At 43.4% G+C, this 24274-nt stretch overlaps 2 protein-coding genes across 3 annotated transcripts; both read left to right on the plus strand.

Annotated features, from left to right (window-relative positions):
* Positions 1-2048: 2048 nt before the first annotated feature.
* Positions 2049-16379, plus strand: LOC308293238 (catenin beta-1-like). The gene is made up of 17 exons (XM_080735673.1): positions 2049-2218; positions 4371-4420; positions 5155-5364; positions 5518-5768; positions 6514-6752; positions 8787-8988; positions 9529-9673; positions 10017-10120; positions 10339-10473; positions 11302-11505; positions 11821-11979; positions 12496-12615; positions 12745-12895; positions 13168-13289; positions 13374-13434; positions 14381-14573; positions 15635-16379. The coding sequence occupies exons 2-16, from the start codon at positions 4408-4410 to the stop codon at positions 14566-14568; spliced, it is 2304 nt and encodes a 767-aa protein (XP_080591799.1). The 5' UTR covers positions 2049-2218; positions 4371-4407; the 3' UTR covers positions 14569-14573; positions 15635-16379.
* A 1840-nt stretch (positions 16380-18219) lies between these two features.
* anapc15 (anaphase promoting complex subunit 15) lies at positions 18220-21778 on the plus strand. 2 transcript variants are annotated; one of them, XM_080734802.1, is made up of 5 exons: positions 18220-18312; positions 19311-19440; positions 20016-20075; positions 20796-20936; positions 21373-21778. In XM_080734802.1, exons 2-5 carry the CDS (start codon positions 19321-19323, stop codon positions 21418-21420), a joined length of 369 nt encoding a protein of 122 aa, XP_080590928.1. In that variant the 5' UTR covers positions 18220-18312; positions 19311-19320; the 3' UTR covers positions 21421-21778. The 2 variants fall into 2 exon arrangements, with proteins under 2 accessions (XP_080590928.1, XP_080590929.1); XM_080734803.1 differs by having other exon boundaries at positions 20799-20936.
* The last annotated feature ends 2496 nt before the right edge of the window (positions 21779-24274 follow it).

The following is a 24274-nucleotide window of genomic DNA, read 5'->3' on the forward strand; positions in this document are numbered from 1 at the left end:
GGTCCTATTAAAGTTAAAGTGTGTGTGTGTGTGTGTGTGTGTGTGTGTGTGTGTGTGTGTGTGTGTGTGTGTGTGTGTGTGTGTGTGTGTGTGTGTGTGTGTGTGTGTGTGTGTGTGTGTGTGTGTGTGTGCAGGCTAGTGAGAGAGAGAGAGAGAGAGAGAGAGAGAGAGATAAATTGATTGACATAGTAACGCCAACAATTGCCACAGTAATGACAGGAATGAAGATAACTGTCTTTGTGAGTTACACACCATCATAATTCTCATCCTTTCTCAGATTACTGCCCATGGCTCACAGACATTCCAATGTAATGAATGCACCTCGCCCTTTACAGCAGTGGTTCTCAAAGTGGGGTCCGGGGACCCCCAGGGGTCCTTGGGGGAGTTCCAAGGGGGTCCCCATCTAAATGATAGTTAGGAAGGAACTAAATGGACCCTTATGGGTCTGTAACTCAGAGAGTGATCAAATTCATTTGGTTCCATTTTTACACTCTCAGAGTTAAAGATATATTCAGTGATTGTATTTCATTAAAATAAAAATATAATTGGTACATTTTCCATTCATTCTCCTCACTAGAATGTGTGCTGACCATATAAGGACTTCCACCATGGCCTGTGTTACGAGCATAGCTAGATTCGGTTTTCAGAGGTGGCCAGCCAGTCCTCGACCAATCAGGGTAGAGTATGACCGTAGTTATGTTATGATGTTTAGATGGTCAAAATAAAAGTTTTGAGAACCACAGTCGCTCTGAATTAAGAACGTCTGCTAAATGCCTAGATTGTAAACTACTGAACTCATAAAATGCCACAGTCTAGTAAATCAGTATCATACATATCCTGAAGCTGGAGACGTAGGCTACCAATGGCGATATTCAGTGATTGGGTCTAATGATCAAAACGAGAACATTATGATAGTGTAAAAAATCTATAAACTAAACATTTCCTCGCTGTAAGGCCAGTAAGGGACAAGATGACCCCCGGCCACTTTCATTATCACTGAATACACCTTTAAATTAACATTAACAATACAATATAAATTGGGGTCCCAGAGATAGAACGGCCATAAATGGGGTCTGTAGCCTAAAATGCATGTCAAACTGGGGGTCATTGATGGTTGAATGCTATAGCTGTAAAAAAAAAAAAAGAAAAAAAAAAAATCGTGCCGCGCTGTGAGCTTGTAGATCTGCTATTTTCACTAGTTTGGCTTGTAGATCGGCTATTTTCACTACTTCTTTTCAAATATATGGAATTTCTTCATTCTTTCTTTGATTTATTCATGAAATTACATAGAAAAATCATTGCATTTATTTTTTGAAAAATATTTTGGAAATGTTTATTGAAAATGTTTTTGAAATAATAATAAAAAATCACACTCGTGTGAACTGAGCGGTGGAGGCTGCGTGTGTGTGTGTGTGTGTGTGTGTGCGGGCGTGAATGTGAGTGTGAATGTGTGTGAGTGTGCCTGGCCTCAGTGGCCTGAACAACAGCGCCCCTCCCTTAACATGTGTGGTCAAAAAAGGTACTTCAGGCTACAGACAGGCAGACAGACAGACACACACGGATACACACACGGCCACGCTATGGAGACGGTGTGACCACCGCTCAAAAACAAAAAAAACAAAATGTGGGAAACCAAAAATTAAGGGACCCATACAAATGTTGTGTACCAATACCGACCAACTGTTTGGGAAAACAGTACCTACCCACTATCAGTCCCCAAACTTTATAGCCAAACTTTATAGCCCAAGACCAAAAAGAGAAATTACACATTTTCCCGGGACCCAAATCCAAATTCAAAAGATTTTCCATCTTTTGAAATATAGACCTATATATAATTATTTTTAAATGTAGTAAAATAAAAAAAATTACTCGAGTAGTGACCCACAAAAATTGGTCTGTGACCCACAAATGGGTCCCCGGCCCACTGCTTGGGAAACACTGAGGGCCCTATATTAACCGAGTGCGGCAGAACCTTTTTTTCTCCACATTCGCCATCTTGACGTCGCGAGCAGCGGAGGGATCCCAGTCAGTTCTCCGTTCAGTTCAGGCGGAGCAGCAGCAGGTGTGGTGCGGCTGGGCGGACGGACCGTATCTTTTCAACGGGTGGTTCAGCTCACCTCCTCCTCAGCTTGCTTTTTTTCCCTCCCCGCTTTAAAACCCCGGAGAAAAGAGGACAATCAACCCTGACAACCAAGACGGAGGCGGCCGCTCGACACTGGTAAGCTAAGCAACACGAGTCGAGTTTTATGTCGTTGTCTCACTGGCGGCGTTTGTTTTTTTAATCAAAGAAGTCGGGGTGTCGTGGGGGAAAAAAACCGTCGTTTGTCCGCTGTGGGGCTCCGGGGTGGCAGGCAGCAGCTTCTGGATCTACTTTTCACAACGAGCTAGCTTTGCTAAGCTAACACAACCAATATTACATTTTTTTTATCCCCTAAAACATCGTTTGATTGGAGCGTGTATGTAAAATACTGAAAATAAAGTGATTCTAAAAGATACGTGTTGTCGGCCCCTCTTCGCCTTTCTAGAGCCGTGTTGCTCTCATGTGAGTCGGTGGAAGCAGCCCCAGTGTTTGTTTATGTTAGCTAGTTGAAAGCTAGCTGAACGGGGAGCTTAGCGTCGGCTAGCGGGGTTAGCTAGCCAACCTGTTAGCTTTGCTAACGTAGGATAACGTTCAATGTTGAATTATAACCAGTTAACCTTGCGTCCCTGCTTGGGGCATCATTGTATATGGGGTTTATTTTCAATAACCCATCTACCAGCTCACGACATGAGCTTTAAGGTCTGCTATTATCATGTTTGTTTTATCGTCTTAAGAAGTGGTTAAAACATTAGTCTTGTCTGGAGGTGATGATGGGTGAATTAACTCAACCATTACCAGGTTCATCAAAATAGTATTATAATTAAGTTAAGAGCGAGGAGTGGAAGTGATTTGAGGGGGCTTAACTTGGGGTTTTTTTTCTCTGTGGAAACCCAAGCTAGTAGCGAGGTGGGAACTTGGCCGTGGTGGAGCTGTTGGTGGGGGGAGGGGGACAAATATGCCTTTGATGTTTTTTTTTTCTGTGCCGCTGAATGGTGAATTGTATTCACGTTGTTGGCCTGGAAATACCCACCGCCCCGCTCCTCTTCTACTCTCTGCGACCGTGCTGCTGCTGCTGAGGTGGTGGAGAGACGCTGGCATTTCCCCTTCAGAGAGGTTGCGTTTTACCGAGCAAAACACAAGCAAACTTGGTTACCGTAGTTGAGATCAGTCTGGGAGAACTGTTGGCACAGGACAGGTACGCATTAAAAGTCTCGAGAGGGTACAAATGTGACCCCTTTTACAGGTCCGTTTTGTCTCTTTAAAAAGGGGAATTATTTTAACAAGGCTTTATCCTTGGACTCATAGATGCCTTTGTGTGGTTTTAAACGTGAACTTTTTCTTAGCCGTGTATAGTTTATTTTTTTATTTTTTTATGCCATGTACCACTTTGACAAAATATATTATATTATCACGTTATCAAGTTGAGCATCAGCACACAAGACATAATTGAGACAATTCTATACCTGAGGGAGCTGGTTAAAGTTAGTTGGCAAAATCCTTGGTTTGTTTAAAGCGGTGACGGTGACCTGTAATTTTTTTTTTTTTTTTTTTTTGTCCTTATCTGGGATTTGGATGCCCTGCGTGGGAGACCAAATTTCCTTTTTGCTTCTTCCAAGAGGGAATCTCTGCTTGGGCGGGGGAGACATTGTGCGTATGAGCTTCAGACAGTACTACTTGGCAAACAGTTTGGTGTCCTGTGACTCCTGTCCTACCCAGTTAGTTGGGGTTGGACCACCTCCAACCATTGCAGATGTTTTTGTAACCCAGTTAATCTGAAAAAAAAAGTTTTTCTATGTCAGTGGTTCTCAATTTAATTTTTAATGTCAAGGACACCTGGAATTATAAGCATTTAACCGCGGACCCCCATCCCGAAATATTTTGTTCCAGGGACCACCCAGAAGCGAAGAAATGTTTGCTTTAAAAATATTGAAAGATTTGCTCGAATTTTCATGATAGTTTCCAAAAATAGAAGATCTAAAAGTTCTGCTTGCTAAGGTGTAAAATAATGTTTAATGTGGTTAAAATCTAAAGTGACACAGATGCATTCCAGGTCTACAAGCATTAACATACTGGTTAAAATAATGCTTCAAGTGCATTTTTGTAATGCTTGTGAGTGTAGGAATGGATAAATAACACTGAGGATTTGACTGAAGCCTCAGAAGACTACATTGGGGCTATTCAGTCTGAGCCCTGTGGATGTGAAATGTATAAACATTTAGGTTTGCCTTGGCAAACACGATTAGAGACACCGCTCTCACTCACATGTGAATTAATTTTCTTTTACACACAGACTTCGAAGCTGTGCGGACTGAGGGCAAGCGAGAACAATGGCTACCCAGTGTGAGTATGAAAAAAAAATACTTGGGACCCTTTGATCTCCCAGTGCATTCCGTAGAAATTCGGGTGTGTTTACATTTCTGAAAAATACTTTAATTACGCTTAATACGCCATCTGTGTTTTTATGAATATATCAAACGTGTGTTCAGGTAAGCTCAAAGTACACAAAAGTGGAATTAATATCTTTCTCTAGCCCGAAGTGAGCATACTTTAGCCAACTTGGTTTCTTTTGAAGTTGAGGATAAAAGCTCTGTTTGATTCATTTAAATAATATTTGATGTACACACACCCTACTTAAAACGGAACACCTGGCTATAGCAAATAAGTGAGATGTTTGCTAACAAATGCGCTACCTAGTTGCATAGATGTGTTTCATGATTTTTATTTGTTACGTCTCATACACAACAATTAAAATATCATAGTGTTGATGAATTGAATACAGGGGAAATACTTTTTCCCCAGGACCTTTTTTGTTATTCTTTTAGCCTTAATGTCTTACTGTAGCACCTGCGGTTTACATTTCTGACTAAGTACTAAAACTAGGTGTGCAACAGTTAATCCAATTAATTTAAGTAAAATCTCGTGTGAGCTTGTGAATCTATTTTTACCCCTGATACAATGAAGTATTAAATGGGGCCCTATATTTGCACACACATTAAAGCTTTAGATTTTTCAACTAAATTCCTATGATTATTTTCTTCTTTCCTACCTCACCATCCCCTTTCCCCACCATGTAGCTGATTTGATGGAGTTGGACATGGCCATGGGGGACAGTAAGGCTGCAGTGACCCAGTGGCAGCAGCAGTCTTACCTGGACTCTGGCATCCAGTCTGGCGTGACCACCACAGCACCATCCCTGAGCGGCAAGGGCAACCCGGACGCAGAGGAGGATGACCCCGGGCTCTACGACTGGGAGTTCAACCAGCCCTTCACTCCCGAGGCTCCAGGTATGCATTGTGTGGCCGTCTCTCGCACACAAACCCCAAGCAGATGCCATTACCTGCTTTAAATTCGCAATGATCAGTCCAAGTCCTCTTTAGAATTCAATAAGCTTATACAGTATGTAGTGATAACCCTGTCTGTAATATAATCTTTGCCAGACATGGAGGGCTACGCCATGACCCGGGCACAGCGCGTCCGCGCCGCTATGTTCCCCGAGACACTGGAGGAGGGCATCCAGATCCCGCCCACTCAGCTGGACGCGGCTCACCCTACGGCGGTGCAGCGCCTGGCCGAGCCCTCCCAGATGCTGAAGCACGCCGTGGTCAACCTCATCAACTACCAGGACGACGCAGAGCTGGCCACGCGCGCCATTCCTGAGCTCACCAAGCTGCTCAACGACGAGGACCAGGTTGGTGCACCGACACACGAGTGAAACGGATTGTCTTGTCTGAGCTCACGTTGAATTGGGATGAAAACACAAACGTTGAATTGGGATGAAAACACAAACGGCCATATGCTGCAGTCACATCCTTTGTCTTATTGAACACAAAACAAAATGGGCAAAATGTAATATTTTATTTAAAGGTAAGATAAGTGATATATTTAAAGAAAAGATTAAAGCACTATATTCTGATCGTTGTTCAGTCACAGGGGTCTACCTGTCTCTCCAGCTCTTTAATAAACAAATACTTTTTCTAGTCAGGAGAGTGTACCCATTCATCAGCTTCATTTTATAGTGTTCCAATTTCTTCCCCTGCTCATTTCTTCCAATTTCCCTTGGTTAATCTGTATCATGACTGAGTTCTCTATCCTGATAGGATAACATTGGTATCTCAAACTGAGAATACATTTTCTGATCTGGAGAGACATCAGACTCTGGTTACTGAACAATCTGTAGCTATGCAGAATATAGAGCTATTTAACACTTACTTTAACCAAAGAAAATCTCTTTCAAATCTAGAAAATGGATTCATGGGAAACGGTGGGGGACTACTTGGACCATTTTTCCAGAGAGCTGACATGTAGCTGTGGTGTCGGCACACAGCCACACACACCGCAGTTACGGTTGCCACTCTAGAAAGTCTATACACTGGTTTATACTATAAACCTTGGCGTATGACCGTTGACTATGCAACACCATCTCTCTCCGACAGGTTGTGGTGAACAAGGCTGCAGTGATGGTTCACCAGCTGTCCAAGAAGGAGGCGTCGCGCCACGCCCTGATGCGCTCCCCCCAGATGGTGTCAGCCGTGGTGCGCGCCATGCAGAACACTGGAGACGTGGAGACGGCCCGCTGCTCCGCCGGCACCCTGCACAACCTCTCCCACCACCGCGAGGGGCTGCTCGCCATCTTCAAGTCCGGGGGCATCCCTGCCCTCGTCAAGATGCTGGGGTGAGATTAATGACGCCATTTTTGTTTGGAGTGCCTGTGCAGCATGGGAAAACAGTTTGGAGACCAATGGGCTTTTGACAAAAGCTGCATCTCGGTTGTGTTGATATTTCTAATGGCTATAGTATCGGGCAAGTTGTCGAACCTTTGGAGCAACAAGCCATGGTGTTGTGCCTTTTTTTTTGTAGTGTGCACAGTAGAGGTCTTTGAGTAGGTCCGAGACCCAACATTACCCGGGATCCGACCCGGCACTGGTCTGGAGCCGCTACCGTATGTCCCGGGTCTCTGACAGTGAGATCGGTGGTTACATTGATACCCGATTGAGCCGAGGCCCAGGGCTACGTGCAAACAAAGATCACACCACAAGATGGCACTACATGATGATGGAGAATGTAATCTGATGCCTTGATGGTGAAATAAAGTTGGTTTAGAAGTAGAATTCGCGGCACTGGGCAGTTATATCAAAGATTGTAGATATTAATGCAACGTGTGGGTTAATGGTTCACAATGGAGTTGTCAGTGTGTCACTGTTATGCTCTGCAATGATAACTTCAAAGCAGATTATAATAGCCTGAAAGAGAAACGTGGACAAAAAATGTTTTGGCTAGCCAAAGAAGAACTAAAAAGTTTATATGGATGTATTTATATTTACAAACTGTCCGCATTGACTGACTGGTCTGAGACCTGTTGTGACCAGGGGCGCTGTTGACAGCAGCAGCACCCAGGATGGCGTGTTTAGGTAAGAAAGAAGTCTTATACAACTCTTAATAATAACATTGGCATTCAGTCATTTTGGGGCCACAGGTTTTGTACCGGTACGGTCCGACATCTCTCTGTGCTGCCTGGGTATCAGATCTCATATTCCCAATAATAGGTGGGTCCATTTGGGTTTGGGACCCATGAAGACCTCTAGTGCACAGGTCTCTAGATGGAACATAGTCCTTTCATCTTGTTTCAGTTTTGTGATCATAGTGTTAAAAGCATTAATCTGAAGTCACATTCAGAGTTGTATTGAGGAAAGACTATGGTGTGCAACTCTGCACGGATGTCCTTACATGATCAAGCACAGATTTTAAGGAAATGTGCTCAAATGTGCTTGTTGGGAATGTTCCTTTCATTGTGTACATGGCTAAAAATGTGTCTGAAATATGCAGTTCAGGTTTTTTTAAAGTGGTTATTGAGATGCAGTAGCTATATAAAGATGCAGTGGGAATCCTTGTAAGGTGAAGAGACTGAGAAACTCTTATAGGTGAAGGATTATCCAAACTTTACTTGGACTTGACCTCTGCCCAACCACAAGGAGATGATCCACACAATGTTAAATGAACAAATCACGTCTGCCTCTTTGGAGTTTTGATCTGATGGGAGTACTTATAATAAAGTCTTTAGTTATCTACAGCCTCCAAGGTCCAAGTACAGGGCCAACTCTGTCCTGTATACCCAGTCTAGAGGGCTTAAGCTTCACACTGACATGGTGAAAAACACTACTGCTGAAACCTGAGGTTGTAAATTGGGGGGGGTCTCCAGGTGTCATCATTTTAGGGGTGGGACCGTGGGATGATAATCTTGTGATTAAAAAAACAATCCTATTGGAGATTTTCATTTTATTGTGAAATTGTCCTCCGTCATACACTACTGAATTCACTTTTGTAAAAGCTGCAAATTCAGTACAGCACCACTTTAAGACGGTACAGGCGCTCTGTGACGTGATCAATAATATGAGCCAAACGGAGCCTGATTTACCTTTTTTTTTTCTTCTTTTTTTGCATGTCATAACACTTTAAACCCTCTATACTATAAAATTGACCTGTAAAGGGGTGCATTTGGTACGTTATTATTTCACAATAACAAAAAATCGATTTGCCAAGAACTGTAGATCTACAAACTTGGAAATCTGCTATTTGTTGCAAACGTGCCCCCCAGAATAGGGGTCAACAAAAGTTTAACATTTTTAAGCGTATCGCAGTACCATCATTGATCAAAATTATTTTGCCACAATAAATGAGTCTAATTTTCATATCCATCCCTAATAATCAGGTCACCGGTGGACAGTGTCCTGTTCTACGCCATCACCACCCTCCACAACCTGCTACTGCACCAGGAGGGCGCCAAGATGGCCGTGCGCCTGGCCGGCGGTCTGCAGAAGATGGTGGCACTGTTGGCCAACACCAACGTCAAGTTCCTCGCCATTACTACCGACTGCCTGCAGATCCTGGCTTATGGCAACCAGGAGAGCAAGGTTGGTACCAAGTTCTCTCTCACTCTGTGGAGGCGGGCATTTGCATGTTGGTGGTGTCTCTCCAGCCCCATAACACGCGTAGTGCGAAGCGCATCTACCCATTTTGCATAGCGGCCTCTGCACAACCTGTATCACCTCACTGTCACCACCAGCAACGAGGGCTGCAGCTATTGATTATTTACTTGCCAATCGATTACTTTTTTTGATTAAGCGACAGATAAGAGCTTGTAGATGGCCTATTTTCAGTTATTGGTCGGTTTAAAATTGAGTGTGTATTCTATTGCTAGTTTGACCACTTGTGTTTTAGTCATTATCATCCAGATACCCCTAATTGATCTGATATTTCAAAAGGACAAAGTTTAAAACTTTCAGTCTGTAATTTCTTCAACTTGGTTGGCTGTGTAGCTATCAAACAATCTTACATATTGTGATAATTGTTTATGAAACACTTGACATTTTAGATTTGCTTTAATCCCTGCAAAGGGGCAGCGAACGCTCGCATGGCTGTGACTGCACTAACACTCTGTTTGTCTTCTCTAGTTGATCATCCTTGCCAGTGGTGGCCCTCAGGCCCTGGTCAACATCATGAGGACCTTCACTTATGAGAAACTTCTGTGGACCACCAGCAGGGTGCTCAAGGTTCTCTCTGTCTGCTCCAGCAACAAGCCTGCCATCGTGGAGGCTGGTATGTATTCATTTACTAAACGTATACATAGTCCATTAACGGTAGCTACAGTATAGTAGGAGTGCTTTCTTTTATTGTGTGTAAACTCAAGGCGTCATCACAGACATTTATATATCAATATATTTCTGATAATTGTTAGTTGGTGGCCAGTTGGTGGCCATAATGTATCAGGGATATCCTGAGATGATCAATACAATGCATTCTTGTAGAGTGATGTGTAATTAGCCTTTTTTCAATTGGCACATTGTGCATTATTCTTCAGTAACCACACAGCATCACCTTGTCAGTTATGATGTGCATTGCATTTTTATAAGAACACAAGCATCTTGTGCGCTGTGTGTAGGTGGCATGCAGGCACTGGGGCTCCACCTGACAGACCCCAGCCAACGACTGGTCCAGAACTGCCTCTGGACCCTCAGGAATCTGTCGGATGCTGCCACCAAACAGGTAGAACACTTAAGCCGTATACACTAAACGTGGTTGTACGATGAATAGTGAAAATGGATGTTCTACACGCTCACTGTCACATCTGATGCCTTGTGAGCTTGTAGACCTATTTTGAAAACATCCAGTTTTTGTACAAACACGGCTGAGGTAATGGCACAAAACGTCCCATGAAATGACACTCCTAACATTTTGTTCCCACATTGATTCTGTGTTTCTAGGAGGGAATGGAGGGTCTTCTTGGGACTCTGGTTCAGCTGCTGGGCAGTGATGACATCAATGTGGTGACGTGTGCTGCTGGCATCCTGTCCAACCTCACCTGCAACAACTACAGCAACAAGCTGATGGTCTGCCAGGTACATATGATGACACACACATCTCACACTGGCACGTTGTGGTGTCTTGCTTTATCAGGTCACTCAGATCTGACAGTCGGTTGTATTTGAAGACTCTGTACCTCTGTACTGTTAGCAAACCGTTGATAAATGAATCAAAATGGTCTAGCACAGTAAGGAAGGTCGACCGTGCCTTTGCTGTGTTGGCACAGACACTGTGGAACAAACTCCTTTGAGGATTAAAGCTACCCCCACCCTAGGGACTTGTAAACATGACCCACCTTTTCACTGTAGAGGACTAGGTTCACTTGTTGTGGCTTTTAGTTTCTACTATACTGTCGTGACTGACAGTATGCCTGAGTTCTTGGTCCTAGTCTTCTTTGTCTTGTCCTATGTTTTATTTTCTCTAGACTGCGCCCCAGGCCAGTATAACTGGTATCGGTATTTGTAGTGTACACCCATCCAATCAGATATTGGATTTGTTGGATTTTAAAATAATTTTATTCCAAGTCGCCTATCATGGCTGCCCAGAGTGTCTTCTCTGACTACACTTCTTGATCCCGTTGTGTAATGTTTATTTGTTTGACAATCACATTTGCCGAACCAGATGCATTGTTTAAAGTGTAGATAGCACCAGTGCCAATTTAATAGAATGACACGTCTACATTAAACATACCTTATACATTAACTTGTGAAGCGTAAGTAGCTGATGTAATCATTCCACTTTAAACTTTCATGTGATTTAATTTCAACCATAGTTTGAGTCCTCTGTTAAACACATTGGAGTTGTCCACATCAGTGTCCCAATCAGTCTAATGTTGCATCCCTGACTGGGGCATGTTTTTTCAGGTTGGTGGCATCGAGGCCCTGGTGCGTACAGTCCTGCGTGCTGGCGACAGGGAGGACATCACAGAGCCGGCGGTCTGTGCCCTGCGTCACCTGACCTCCCGCCACCAGGACGCTGAGATGGCCCAGAATGCTGTGCGCCTGCACTACGGCCTGCCCGTGGTGGTCAAGCTGCTGCATCCACCCTCTCACTGGCCACTCATCAAGGTAAAAAGCCTGACTTTGACTTGCTGTGGAACACTGACAATGGCAGATCTTGCGTGATGTTATTTTTGCCTATTGCATCTTACTTGTGGGGTTCGTTCAACAGTCTGATTTCAGTGAATCAAGACAAAACATTGTTCATCTTTTAATTGTACTGTGTGGAAAATGTAACGATAAGTAGTCTAAGCAAATGACTCAAGCCTTGTGTGTAGTTATATTATTGATGGATAATATATGGTAATGAATGTCATGGTCATTGTTAAGTTTACACTGTCGGTTAATTTACAAAGTTTAATCTTATTTTCCAACTTGTTATAGGCCACAGTCGGTCTGATCCGCAATCTGGCCCTTTGCCCGGCCAATCACAGCGCTCTGCGGGAACAGGGAGCCATTCCCCGATTGGTCCAGCTCCTGGTCAGGGCCCACCAGGACACCCAGAGGCGCACCAGCATGGGAGGCAACCAGCAGCAGTTTGTGGTACGGGAGCTCAAACTCCACTGTTTTTTAAACTTTCTATTGAATATTTTATTAGTCAGAAAAGTAAATGGCATGTAGTACTGTAAGACATGAAGGCTAAAAGGTCCTGGGGACTTGTTTCCATTGTGGTTCTATGCATTTAATTCATCAACATGGCATACAAAATTAACACTAAACTAATGTAAACACTATCTACAAAAGGGATTTACCTCCCCTTATGGTCCCCTAGTTTTTCTGGACCCCTGATTTTTCTCGCCATTTGTTTTATAGAAACCAGCATTCCACATTTTGGTGGCACAGCAGTAGAATGAGAACTTTCCCATGTTGTAAATTTGGGTGGTATCATGATCGCTCTCTCAAACGTTGGAGAAGTAGTGGAGGGTACTGAGGGCTCTGTCTCTTAAGTACCAATATCAAATAGTTGTAGAATATTAGCAGTAGACTATTGATCAGTTTCTGGCATCCCTATTTGGGAGTTGGATGTCCATTTTGGCTGACGTTTGGTGTCTCACACAGGAGGGTGTGCGCATGGAGGAGATTGTGGAGGGCTGCACAGGGGCTCTACACATCCTGGCCAGGGACGTCCACAACAGAATTGTCATCAGAGGACTCAACACCATTCCACTCTTTGTCCAGGTATGTCCAAGTTTTATATTACCGGTAAACATTGGTAAGAAATCTGCCTCTTTCTTCCTGTGTTTATTTCATCCTTCTCATTCATTGGCTGTGTCTCTTCATTGCGTCCATTGTTTCTCTGTGGTTCAGTTGCTGTACTCTCCAGTGGAGAACATCCAGCGCGTGGCAGCTGGCGTGCTGTGTGAGCTGGCCCAGGACAAGGAGGCTGCCGAGGCCATCGAAGCCGAAGGAGCCACCGCACCACTGACCGAGCTCCTGCACTCCCGCAACGAGGGCGTGGGTAAGTGATGACGACACCACCACTCCCTTGAACGCACACATTCTAGACACATCTGCACCCTAAACACACTTCAAGTGCTCTTTATCTAAGCTTTGGTACGGAATGCCAACCCTCCTGACACCCATTGTCCCCCGATATCTTGCAATGTGAGCAGGGCATTCAGTGCGACGTGTGCTTGTAGGTCGGCTAATTTTGTTGCACAACACTCGCGCACAATTGAGTAGAGTACAGCTACATTTGTTGAATCGTGTCTTGTGTGTGTTCTCCCATAGCCACCTACGCGGCAGCCGTTCTATTCCGTATGTCTGAGGACAAACCCCAGGACTACAAGAAACGCCTGTCTGTGGAGTTGACCAGCTCTCTGTTCAGAACCGAGCCCATGGCCTGGAACGAGGTACACACTCACTGATCTCTCAAATGTACAGTATCCACATGCAATGTGTCTTTGCTCATCTGTGATGTGTTTTATTTTTTACAGACTGGAGACCTGGGTCTGGATATGGGGGCTCAGGGAGACCCTCTGGCCTACCGACAAGACGGTGAGTGTTGTTGACGCCACACTTATCCATCTGCCGGTGCAAATGACATCACAACCCTGAAGCGTGTTTTTCTTTTTAATTTCTCTCCCATAAGCGTCATGAAGGGGGAAACCCAGAGCCACATCAGATATCATATCAGACTTTCACTTTCCTGTCAAACTTCCTTCTCAGCCGCAACGCAAGGTTGCATTGTGCTGTCCATCAGCATACAAGATCTTGGTGTCATTAAAGAGGAAACAATAGTTATGTGCGACTTTGTCACCAGTGCTATGTCCTTGAGTGGCTCCCTGTGAAACTGAATACACTTAAATTCTACTGGGCACATACAAGGCCCATGACGACCTAGCTCGCTGCCTCAACCTACATCCTTCAACATTGTGTCCCTTCCTATCACACTCTCTGGTCTAGCAATGCTAAAGTCCTGGTGGTCCCCAGGACCAAGCACTGGGCCTGGCCTTCTCAGGTCCTGACCCAGATCATAGCAGCCCTTATCCTAATCTTAAAAACTGCCCTCAAACACACCTTCCCCCACCCGTTTCAGTTTTATTTTTTTTTACAGCATTTTTATTTTAAGCCATTAAAACCGACAAAGTGTCTCATTTCAGATTGTAGCTATCGCCTGTCGGGTGAAACCTCCCATGTCCAAAACTGTGATATATTTTAAGGCCCATAAGTTGCAGATCTACAAGCTTAAAACGCATCGCTTTTTGTCGCGTTTGGAGCTTGCAGATCTGCTACTTTTTACACTTTGGTGTGACGCTGTAGTATGATCAAGTAGGGTGTGAATTCACTACAAAACTTAGTTTAAAAAATGCAGATAAAAGATGTCTACCCGACAACGATATATGCAGCAACATAGGTTTTTCAGTAAACTGTTCTGATTTATAAGAAGTTTGTAGACACTGGATGTATTGATGGCTTGACCTTTGTGCCGCCTCCTGTTCAGATGCCTACCGGGCCTACCCTGCCGCCTACGGCCAGGACTCCCTGCTGGACCCCATGATGGACGGGCCCGACTACCACGCCGACGCCCTGCCCGACCTGGGCCACCACACCGACCCGCTGCCCGACCTGGGCCACACCCAGGACCTGATGGACAGCAGCCAGCTGGCCTGGTTCGACACCGACCTGTAGGATAGGTAAGGACCAACGACCGGTAACTTGTACACCCTTTGGATAGACCACCAAAACCTAACCTTAACCCTAACCTCAGTAAAACTATGCCTAACCCTAATCTCAGTAACCGTGACGCGGGTGATTATTATCTAACCTGCCGGCACTCGCGGGTGATTATCTAACCTGCCGACGCTGTTCGACCCAACGGGAGTTTGACCTATGGGGCAGTCCCCCCAACAACCATGTATTACTATTAGGGCTGGGACTGATCAATTTCGATTAATTACAGATAAATAACGCAAATAAAAGGATTTTTATCACACTTAGTTTTTGCACCACAGAACCTTTCTCACCGGACAAATTTCAGGCGTACCGATCATACCGTTGCACCAGACAACATACCCCAGTGCACACAGCGGGAGAAGAAGCCCATTAAGACCTCTTTGCTTGGCCCAGTGGATGGGACATTTTAAATATTAAACTCACTCATTGATTAAAAAGGGAAAAAAGCTTCTCGGATCAAATAGTTATATGGAATTTAGTTTCTATGAATTACAAAGCCCTATTTAGTACTAGCCACTGGTCCCATCACTGTAACCACTGGCCCAGGACATTCGCTAAGTATTGATTCCCATAATAAGGAAAATTAACTAATTTGATTTCGATCCTGAATTAAAAGAAGAAATCTGTATTGACCCCTAAAATGAGCAAAAAACTCATCTGCTGCCTATTGTGTAAATTATTTTTCATAACTACAACTAGCTAAAGAGATTCATTAATATCCACCTGTTTCCACGAGAATTTACTGTAGCATTATCTGTGGGACACTTCCGTAGAACAGCTGATGTACAAGCTTGCGTCTCAGATGCAACCTTTGAGCTTGTAGATCACACTCGGCTGCAGCCCCGGTAGCTGCCGCACACCTGCGTAATGCACGATGGGACGTTGGAAAGATGTGGATAGGCCTAAAAAATTGTATGATCATTCAAAGATCATTCTCCCAAATGGGGTCATATGTAGATTATTTATTATACTCTTTCTCCTTGTCAATTAATCCCCCCATCCTTTGTGTTCCCTTTGCCAGGTGTATTCCCATAGAACCTGCATTGTGATTGGCCTGTATCGTCTGAAGCTGCGGTGGTGATTAGCTGAAGGTGACGGAGAGGGAGGGATCTTAGGAAGTGCCTGACACATGAACACGTGGAAGATGGTTACCATGGGGAAGGTTGGAAGCAAGTTGGAGCAGTGTGTGTGGGATGGGGGGGTTTATAAGGCATTAGTAAGAGGCGTGGAAACACACAGTGGTGGTTATGGAGCAGGTTGCCTGAAGACGGAATGCGTGCACATGAGAGTTTGGATCTTAAAAAGATGGAATCACATATGTTTTAGCCTTGCCTGTATTCTTATCATTATTGTTTTTGTTTCTTACTGTTTTTTCTTACTCTATTTTTTATTTTATTTTTTGTATTACTCATTTTCAGTTATGGTACTGACCCAGCTTGCCTTGGCATTACGCCATCAGTTCATTCTCTTTTCATTTGCCAATCATTTGTAATCTCTTTTTTTTTTTCTTGTCTTTCTTTTTTTTAAACGTATGTCATGTAGTGTTAAGTTATAGTGGTTATTATACAATGTTTTTTTTTTCTTTTCTTTTTTTTTGTTTATGGCCGAATGTGTAGAACACTAATCATTTGAATCGTACTCTGACTTAAAAAGTGTATCATTGTGTAGTTTTTTTTATATATATATAATCTCAACAATGGAGACTTATGCATTCTTAATATATGCTTGTTAAAGCATAAAGAAAATACGTCTGTTGTCAAATGTTCTAAGAGGGGGGAGGCACGGGGGTCAAATTGAGGGTGGGCGCGGGGGGGATAAATCTAGAGTCAAGTGTTTTATATACTGTATCACTGGTAGGTTAACAACTATTTTGTATGCTCTCATTGGATGTCTGATATAGAAAAAAAGTCACTTATGCTACCACTGTTGGTGGTCTTGATAAAACCAAGTTTTATGTGCTATCAACGGTAGCTATAGGTTGATGATGAACCAGTTGTAGTCCTGCTGTGCTTTTGGAGACATGGTTATGACAACGGCTGAACAATAAAGTGGCATTTTATTTCACTCTCTGTGTCTTTGTTCTGATGATTAACCTGTTCTCTATTTCCTATTGCGATACGCAGAGATGGGAAGTGTACTTGGCACATTCACTGCCAATATCATCATTCATACTCTGAACGGCTCACCGCCAAGGACGACTTAAGTCGTCAAACAGCTTTTTCTGTGGTTTACGCTTGATGCTGCTCTCCTGCAACCGTGAGTGATCCCAGGACTACAAATCCCAGAACGGTCACAGTGATGAGCATATGTGCTGGGTAGCTCAGTTGGTAGAGCTCTCGCCTTTGGAGCAAGGGCCTGGGTTAGATTCTGGGCACCACCAACTCATTAAGCAGCACAGCTTGAGCCATCTTTGATTTAAGAGTGGCCCAGTTTCTTCAAAGATGATTTGTACCAAATTTCACACTTATCACCATTTGAACAAGTCTCTTTTCACACATTGTGATTAGTGTTTTTAGCCCAAGGAGTGTTTTCTGTGCAAAACAAATGCTTGCAATGGATTTGAAAAGAACCCTCACATGCTACTTACAGCAGAATACAATTTAGTAAAATGTTCCCGTAACCTTTTCAGTCTTTGAGATGTTACTAGCAGTAACAGTCGGAGTTATGTCAGTCCGACGTCTCATAATAACTCCGACTACATGGCGTGTGGTTAGGTTTAGAGAGAGGGTTATTAATAATGGGGGCAGTCGGACGAATGCAACGTCGGAGTAAAGGTCTTTCTTTGCACACTTCTGTGTTTTTTCTCCATTGATTCCACCCTGAAGACAGACACACTGGACTGTGGTGCGTGCAAGCCTCTCCTCTGTGCAGCGTGTCAGTCAAAGTGGAGCAGAACTTGCAGAGAGAACTGTTGGGACTTAAAAGTAAGCTCAGCTAGGACTCTTCACCTGTGGACATGCACCTTGTTCAATGTACAGCAGGGGGCAGCAAAGGATAAACTCCACGGTGATGGTGCTGCCAGATGCATCAATTTCAGCACCTTTCTACAGCTATGCCAAGTGTACTCATATTTAACCCTGATTGTTCATATTTCTTTCAGTAAGAATTTTTAGCTGTACTTCATTTCATATTTGGATTGCAGTTGAGTTGTATTTTATTTTGTTCATACACCCCCCCCCCTGATTACATTTATTCAAAAGGGTTAGGGCCCAAACTGAAATAATTGACACAATGCATTGACGACCAGCATCCTTTATCATTGTGCTGTGGGCAATACAAAAACGGGGGTAGCAGTAGTAGCAAAAAGGTGCACGACACGAGCATAGCAGCTGGTATCTGTTCCTATACTTATTGCAAGGCTATCAGTGCATGGACATTAATAGCTGCACAGTATTTGCAAATGTATACAAACCCTGTATAAAACATTGTAGTTGCTTGACAGTTAACAGAACACTATTCTAAGGACATTTGTCTGTGTACGGGGACATTGATGATCTCTGGTTGTGTGCTTCTGAGAGGGATAGAGACCATAGGCTACAGACAGAGGGAGCTAGAGGGAGAGAGAGAATTTGTCACGTGACTGACGATGTCACGTGATAATTGTACCAGGATTTGAGCGGATATAGGAGTTGTGTTTACATCCTCTTTCTTCCACATCAGAAAGTTTAAAAAGCGGTGTGACTGAACACTGACAAACAGGTAAGTCTACAATGCACAATGCACAGGGCTTTACTGCGAAAAGCAATTAGACTACATTGTTTTTATCTTAATTTGAACCACTGTAAACCACTGTAACCTAGCGCAAAGGTAATCATGTTTTTGCGACAACATCAACAATTGAGTTTCATTCAAGGCACACTGTCAACGAATAGCCTGATCAACTTACACGTGCACATATTATGCAATGAATACTTTTGTCCGATTAAAACTGTTTTGGGATGACGTTTAGGTCATTATGATTATTAATGATTCTGTATAGTGTACACTTAAATATTATATGGATAGCTAGATCACAACGCTGTAGTGTATTACGTTACGTGTATAGTGTGGGGTACATTACGCAAACTTCTTAAATTCGTGTCCTTATTGTCTCAAATACATCTAATAATTGATTTTCATGCCGACTGGAAATGATTCTGCTCTCTCTGTGAAACACATTGAAATACTAATCCGTGGTTTTCAAACATTTTCATGTCAAGTTCAAGTAGGCCTACCGCCAAATTACATTTGGCCACCGACCCTAGGAAGATATGGTGGCATTGTTAAAGATTTTTCAGTTTTCCCAGAGATGTTTTGAAATGGCAGATCTATTTTCTTTATTTCTTTCTTACTTGTATAAAATAGTTAAAGTATTTTTTCCCCCTCATAAACATCATAATGAATAATTTCCCATGTTTTTGTATATTTTCAAAAAAGTAGAAATAGACACGGGCCAATTGTGTTCGTATAGACACCCGACAAAGCCAGCTGCACCGTGGTAGATTTGAACCCACAGCCTCTAGTGGGCAGGGTCATTCAGGTCTTTACCACTGCACCACCCGAATAGCTTCACTATCGCTCTAGTCTATATGTATGTTATTTGTCATATCTGCCCTGCTCAACATTTGCTTACGAAGCCTTATAGCCGCAATTGTTTGACAATTTAATCATCAAATAAAATGTCATAATTGTGTCTGTTTCCCCCTGTGTTTCCACAGAACGGCAGAGATGTCCACTCTGTTTCCCTCCCTGTTTCCTCGCATGACTGAGTCCCTATGGTTCAACCTGGACCGGCCCTGTGTCGACGAGACCGAGCTTCAACAGCAAGAACAGCAACACCAAACCTGGGTACAGACAAGAGCTAGGCCTGTCACACTTATTGCTCCCCCTGATTACATACATTCAAAAGGGTTGGGGCCCAAACAGAAATAAAAAAAAACAGCAAGTTGTGCAAGCTCCTATCGCGTTGGCTGTTTCTAGAAAAGAAAGAAAAGAGAGAGGAGGAGTAAAAAGAAATGGCGGATCTACAAGTATGTGAGAAGGGGAGGCTCCAAGCAAAAAAGTTTGGGAGCCACTGAGCTAGATGTACTAACTATGTATATCGTCTCTGTCTGTCTGGCAGAAACCAATATGTCCAAAACTGTTACTTTGCAGAATTTAAATTCAAAAGTAGCAGATCGGAAAAGCTCAAAACATGTCACTTTGCACCACGTTTCGAGCTTGTGGATCTGCTACTTTGATGCTTTTGTGTGACGCTGTAGTGTGATCAAGTAGGGCGTTAATTTGTTAGAAAGTGGAGATGAGAGGTTTCTGCCCGACCACGGCGATGCAAGTTCGACGAGGCTAGGGCAAGTTCTGCATATATGGGCCTACATATATGGGCAAGTACTCACAAAATGTTTGTTTTTTGTGTCTTACTGTAGTTACAGAGCATTGCTGAGAAGGACAACAACCTCATGCCTATCGGGAAGCAAACCTTTGAGGTAATTACTTATTTTTTGACAGATCCTGTGTCTAGGTGAGACGTGATCTTTTTTTTTTAAACAATATGTTTATTTTGGGTTTTTTCTCGTTTTTTTTAAAGACATACAAAACAACATATACAATACAACAAAAGACCACACTCAAATCTCAGACAAAACAAAAAAAATATACAATATACTAAAATAAAAATAAAACACAAAAAACAAACCCTGACATTAACACGACACATAAGAATATAAAATAATTATGGTACAAAGAGCACATATAACATTAACAACCAGAATCCTATGCCACACGGCCAAACAAACGACTGTAGAGAAAAGCAGTTGAAAAAAAAAAAATGCTACCCCACTCCCGGTTCCTCCATCAAATAGGAGAGATCATTGCCCTTTATATTGTGAGATGTGATCTTTGACAAAAAAAGAGCGATTTAACACTCAAGACAGAGAATGTAGAGGAATTTTATTTTAGTATGCCTGTTATTTATCTCTCCTATGGTATCACATCAATACAGCATGGAATTGTGGACACAATGTTATCCAACGACAACAAAATATTCTAGGTATTGGGTCTGAGAGGCTAAATCTCATCAAATGGTGGTCTGTGGCTCAAATGCTGAATAAATATGGACCTATGAACCTGGAAAAAGGTTGAAAACCACTGATGTATTTCAACATCCACCATAATCTCTGTTCGTTGCACGTTGTTGTGCCTCGCAGCAGACGTTTGACGAGGAGGAGGAGGAGGATGACGAGGACGAGGAGGACAGTGAGGAGGACTCGGAAGACGAGGAGGACATGCAGGACATGGACGAGATGAACGACTACAACGAGTCTCCTGACGACGGAGAGATCAACGAGGTGTGTGCTATCATCAGAGCTCGAGCTATGATGACCAAAACTAAGACTAAATATATATTCGTCCACAAATAAAAGTTAGGGGGAGACTAGTGGAGAAGAGATCCAGTAGAACTAAAACAACGCTGCAACGCGTTGTGAGCTTGTGGGCCGGCTATTTTCAGCATGCAACCAAGTCACCGCCTTCAAGGCCCGCCAAAATACATTTTTTGTCGACACATTCAACTGTAGATATTGAGTCGACTAAAACATTTCATGACAAAAAAAAAAAAGTAGGAGCCTGTATCTGCTTCTTTTGATGCTTTTGTGTGACGCTGTAGTATGATCAAGTACGACGTAAATTACGAGGGGTGAAAAAAGTTAAATATGGAGATGAGGTTCTTCCAGACAGCAACGATTATAAAAAGTGATTTGTGTTGTATTGGTGTTTTGTGTGTAGGTGGACATGGAGGGAACAGATCAAGACCAGGATCAGTGGCTGATTTAAACCAGTAGATGTCGCCAGTGTTCAACACCAGGCTGCCTGTGGCTGAATTGACACTTTTGAAACTCCACTTCTGGCCCCCAATGGTCTGTGACACAGAGACGTTTCTTTTGTTGGATTGAGTGAACAAGGCACTATGTCTTCTAGCACTGGTTCTCAATGTCGGGTCTGGGGACCACCAGAGCTCCGAATGGACCCTTACGGTGTGTACAAGTGCCAAAGTTTGCAACTTATGTGCGGAAGTCTTTTCATTTAGTTTGTGTGTAGCAATGCGTGTGCCCATGAAAAGAATTTATAATAATGTTTTACAGGTAAACTTTAATGTGCTGGAGATTCCTGCATATTTATATACGTGGGTTGGAGGCCCAAATTCTAGCTCAGCTTCTCAAAATATTCTGGAAAACTCAAGTCGAGTAGTGTACAAGACACTACTCGACTTGAGTTTTCCAGAATATTTTGAGAAAAGCTTGTAATAATTGTTTTCATCTCCTTGTGTTGTGTATAACATGGCTGTCTTTATAGCTGCCGCAGACAATCGAGTATCATGTCTGAATGCGGCACTGCACACACACACACACACACACACACACACACACACACACACACACACACACACACACACACACACACACACACAGTGGATACAATTTAACAAACAACCTCTGATATACAGTATATTACACAAAATCATGCTTGCTGGTAATATATCAGCTTTCTGGGTTGTCAACATTTTAAAGAATTAAAGCTTTGTGATCGATATCAATGAGAATGCACCACCAATAAGTCATAAAAGTCATATTTTATAGACCAGTGGTTCCCAAACACTGGGTCGGGACCCATTTGTGGGTCGCAAGTAAATATGCCTTTTTGTTTTCAATTATTATTTCAAAATATTTCCTTAAATAAATAAGGAAAGATCTAAGAAATGTCGGGGGGGCAAATACATACAGGTAAACATTATCTGAGCTGCTCCAGTGTATCTCTCCTCTGCATTCGTCTGTCCCGGCTCCTGTGATGCACAGGACTAGCCATGTACAGTAGGCTGAGGCCTACTCGGACCACTCACAAAAACGCCTTCCCCGTCCCTGAGCACACACCGCCCTCTCCATCTCTTTGGTAAGCCTGAGACGGCACCATCATCTCTATGGGACGACATTCATTAGGGTTTTCCCACGCACTCCTTAACGTCTGAGGTCATGTCCTCTTGATTGACCCACCATAATCAACAGGATAACGCAAAAAGAAAGCTTACAGCTTGTTTACATGGAAGTCCTTTTAGTATGAGGTATGATGATGTAGTGTGGTGCTGGTAGGTGCATGAGACGAGAGCTCACACATCCACAATATACCATCTTCTATATTGATAGATATAGAAGATGGCTACAGAAATACTATTTTCACAAAAAATGTGTCACGTCTCAGGAACCACAATTTAGTTCTCTATTTAGAAGCAGTGCTGCAGTGCTTTTCTGCCGTTATTGATAGTGCACAGTATAGATGGACAGGAAACAGGGAGAGACGGGGAGTGACGTGCAGCAAAGTTTGTCGGGATCAGGATTCGAACCCACGCCGTGCTGTCAGGCAAGGAAAACCCAGTGTGACAGACTCAACAGTTGGGCAGGCTTAAGATAACAAAAGTTCACTTTATTTTACGAAGCCATTCAGGATCACACACTGCTTCTGCACTAGATCCTGTAGCTACAGGTTGCAGATGGCAACTCTTCTATCCGAATAGTGTCTCTCCCTGAATGTTAGTGGAGAAAACAAATTCTGTTGTGCCAGCACAAACTCATCAGTAGAGTCGAGATTGTGAAGGGATAACGAGGCAATGCTAAAAGCAAACAAACTGGCCAGCAAGAGGCGAGGTTTATTCGTCTGTGGAATGGAGGGGACACGGTTTTGTCCTCCAAGGAAACCATGGCTTTCCTCTTGGCATCATCGCGCACTGTTCTACTGCTGACAGACGTGCTCCTCTTTCTGGTCTCCGTGGGTTCACAGCTGGCAGAGTTTGAAGTAGAGGTTTCACTCGTCTCCTGGATATTCCTCATTAATAGATTGTACGCTGTAGCTCCTGCCCAGTGTGTAGTTCTGACTAATGAACTGGACGGGTCTTGCGGGGGCCGCTCTCCATTCAGACATGCTGCCATTCTGACTTTGACTTCTAATTGGGGCAGAACTTCCATAGGGGTTAGTGTCTCTGAATGGGGGGATGTCGGAATGGCAGCAAGTCCTGGAATGGCCATATTTACAAAACCTTTTAAATAAAAGTTTTGTAGGACTCTATCAAAATCTGGGCTGGCATCAGACCTCAAAATCGGGCAGTAGTCCTTTCTGCAGTGGGGTCATGGTTTCACCCTTGCTGAAGTTGGGTTGTTAACCTAGTCCAGCTGGTCCTTGCTTCCCTGGTCGCTTGTCTGCGTGTGACGATGCTGCGTGTGACGCAAAACTGCTTAAGGCACTCAAAGAGGGCATACAGATACTCCAGGTACCAATCCCACACTTTGTGAGACTTTATGGAATTGAGGCCTTGACTCTGGTCAGCACTGGCGATGAAAGTTGATGGTGTAATTCAAGAAAGCAGGATGGTGGATTAGGTCAAAGCTGCAATAAAAACATTATTGCATGTTTTTGTGAGGGTACCTACCCCAGGGGACACAGGGAGAACTTGCAAACTCCACACAGAAAGGCCCTTTTATGGGCACTGATGACGTGGAGGAGAGGACAAGCATAGGACTTCTGAGCAAACAGGCCCCATCTCAGTTCTGTGCATAAAATATAATGTGATGCCTCTTGGGCTGTGACAGGCTAGCCTGGCATTAGCTAGACTGATAACGTGGATTCACTCACACTTTCCACC

This window comes from Nannobrachium achirus (genome assembly GCF_963921795.1).
Source record: "Nannobrachium achirus genome assembly, chromosome: 10".
Taxonomy (NCBI): Eukaryota; Metazoa; Chordata; class Actinopteri; order Myctophiformes; family Myctophidae; genus Nannobrachium; species Nannobrachium achirus.

Excerpts from the sequence above, each read along its gene's own strand:
- LOC308293238 (XM_080735673.1), top strand. Across the intron at positions 8,989-9,528 it reads ATGGCAACCAGGAGAGCAAG|TTGATCATCCTTGCCAGTGG; the intron begins GTTGGTACCAAG and ends TGTCTTCTCTAG. Across the intron at positions 12,616-12,744 it reads CCATTCCACTCTTTGTCCAG|TTGCTGTACTCTCCAGTGGA; the intron begins GTATGTCCAAGT and ends TCTGTGGTTCAG.
- anapc15 (XM_080734802.1), top strand. The coding sequence starts at position 19,321 with ATGTCCACTCTGTTTCCCTCCCTGTTTCCTCGCATGACTGAGTCCCTA. Across the intron at positions 19,441-20,015 it reads AACAGCAACACCAAACCTGG|TTACAGAGCATTGCTGAGAA; the intron begins GTACAGACAAGA and ends GTCTTACTGTAG. Across the intron at positions 20,937-21,372 it reads ACGACGGAGAGATCAACGAG|GTGGACATGGAGGGAACAGA; the intron begins GTGTGTGCTATC and ends TTTTGTGTGTAG.